Source organism: Colobus angolensis, unplaced genomic scaffold (assembly GCF_000951035.1).
Source record: "Colobus angolensis palliatus isolate OR3802 unplaced genomic scaffold, Cang.pa_1.0 Scaffold36, whole genome shotgun sequence".
Lineage (NCBI taxonomy): Eukaryota > Metazoa > Chordata > Mammalia > Primates > Cercopithecidae > Colobus > Colobus angolensis.
The window spans coordinates 2,337,788-2,338,260 of record NW_012116932.1 but is presented as its reverse complement, the minus strand read 5'-3'; the positions used below and the strand labels follow the sequence as shown (position 1 = coordinate 2,338,260).

At 67.9% G+C, this 473-nt stretch overlaps 1 protein-coding gene across 1 annotated transcript in view; it reads left to right on the top strand.

Moving 5' to 3' along the window:
• NOTCH3 (notch 3) overlaps positions 1-473 on the top strand; it is an 89,934-nt gene that overhangs the window by 38,333 nt on the left and 51,128 nt on the right. The window contains exon 2 of the mRNA XM_011953405.1: positions 5-58. Coding sequence (XP_011808795.1) covers positions 5-58 — 54 coding nt within the window. The remainder of the gene's footprint in view (positions 1-4; positions 59-473) is intronic.

The following is a 473-nucleotide window of genomic DNA, read 5'->3' as shown; positions in this document are numbered from 1 at the left end:
CCGCCACCCGTGCGGGCGCTGCCCCTGCTGCTGCTGCTAGCGGGGCCTGGGGCTGCAGGTGAGGGGCCGGGACCTGGCGGATGGGACGAGGGCGGCAGAGGGGGAGTGCAAGAACCCCCAAGGCCGGGGCTGGTGGGGTTCATGGGAAGCAGGAACCAGGGTCGGGGAAGGGGCGCAGGAGCCCGGGGTTGCATGGCAGTCCTGGAGGTCCCAGAGGTTCAGAATGGGGAGGACTACAGAGGCCCAAGGAACAGGGACCCTTGAGCGATCAGAGCAGAAGATGAAGGGACTCAGGAGTCCGAGACTGGGAGCTCGAGGTGCGGGGATCAGGGACTCGAGGTGGGGAGGGTGTACAGAGTCCGGGACTCGTCCCCATCCAACTCACGCCTGGAGTCCTGGGTAGGTTATGGTTGGGGGCCCAGGTACTCCTAGGCCGGGGACCTCTCGCACAAAAGCCCCCCCACCCCGCCCCC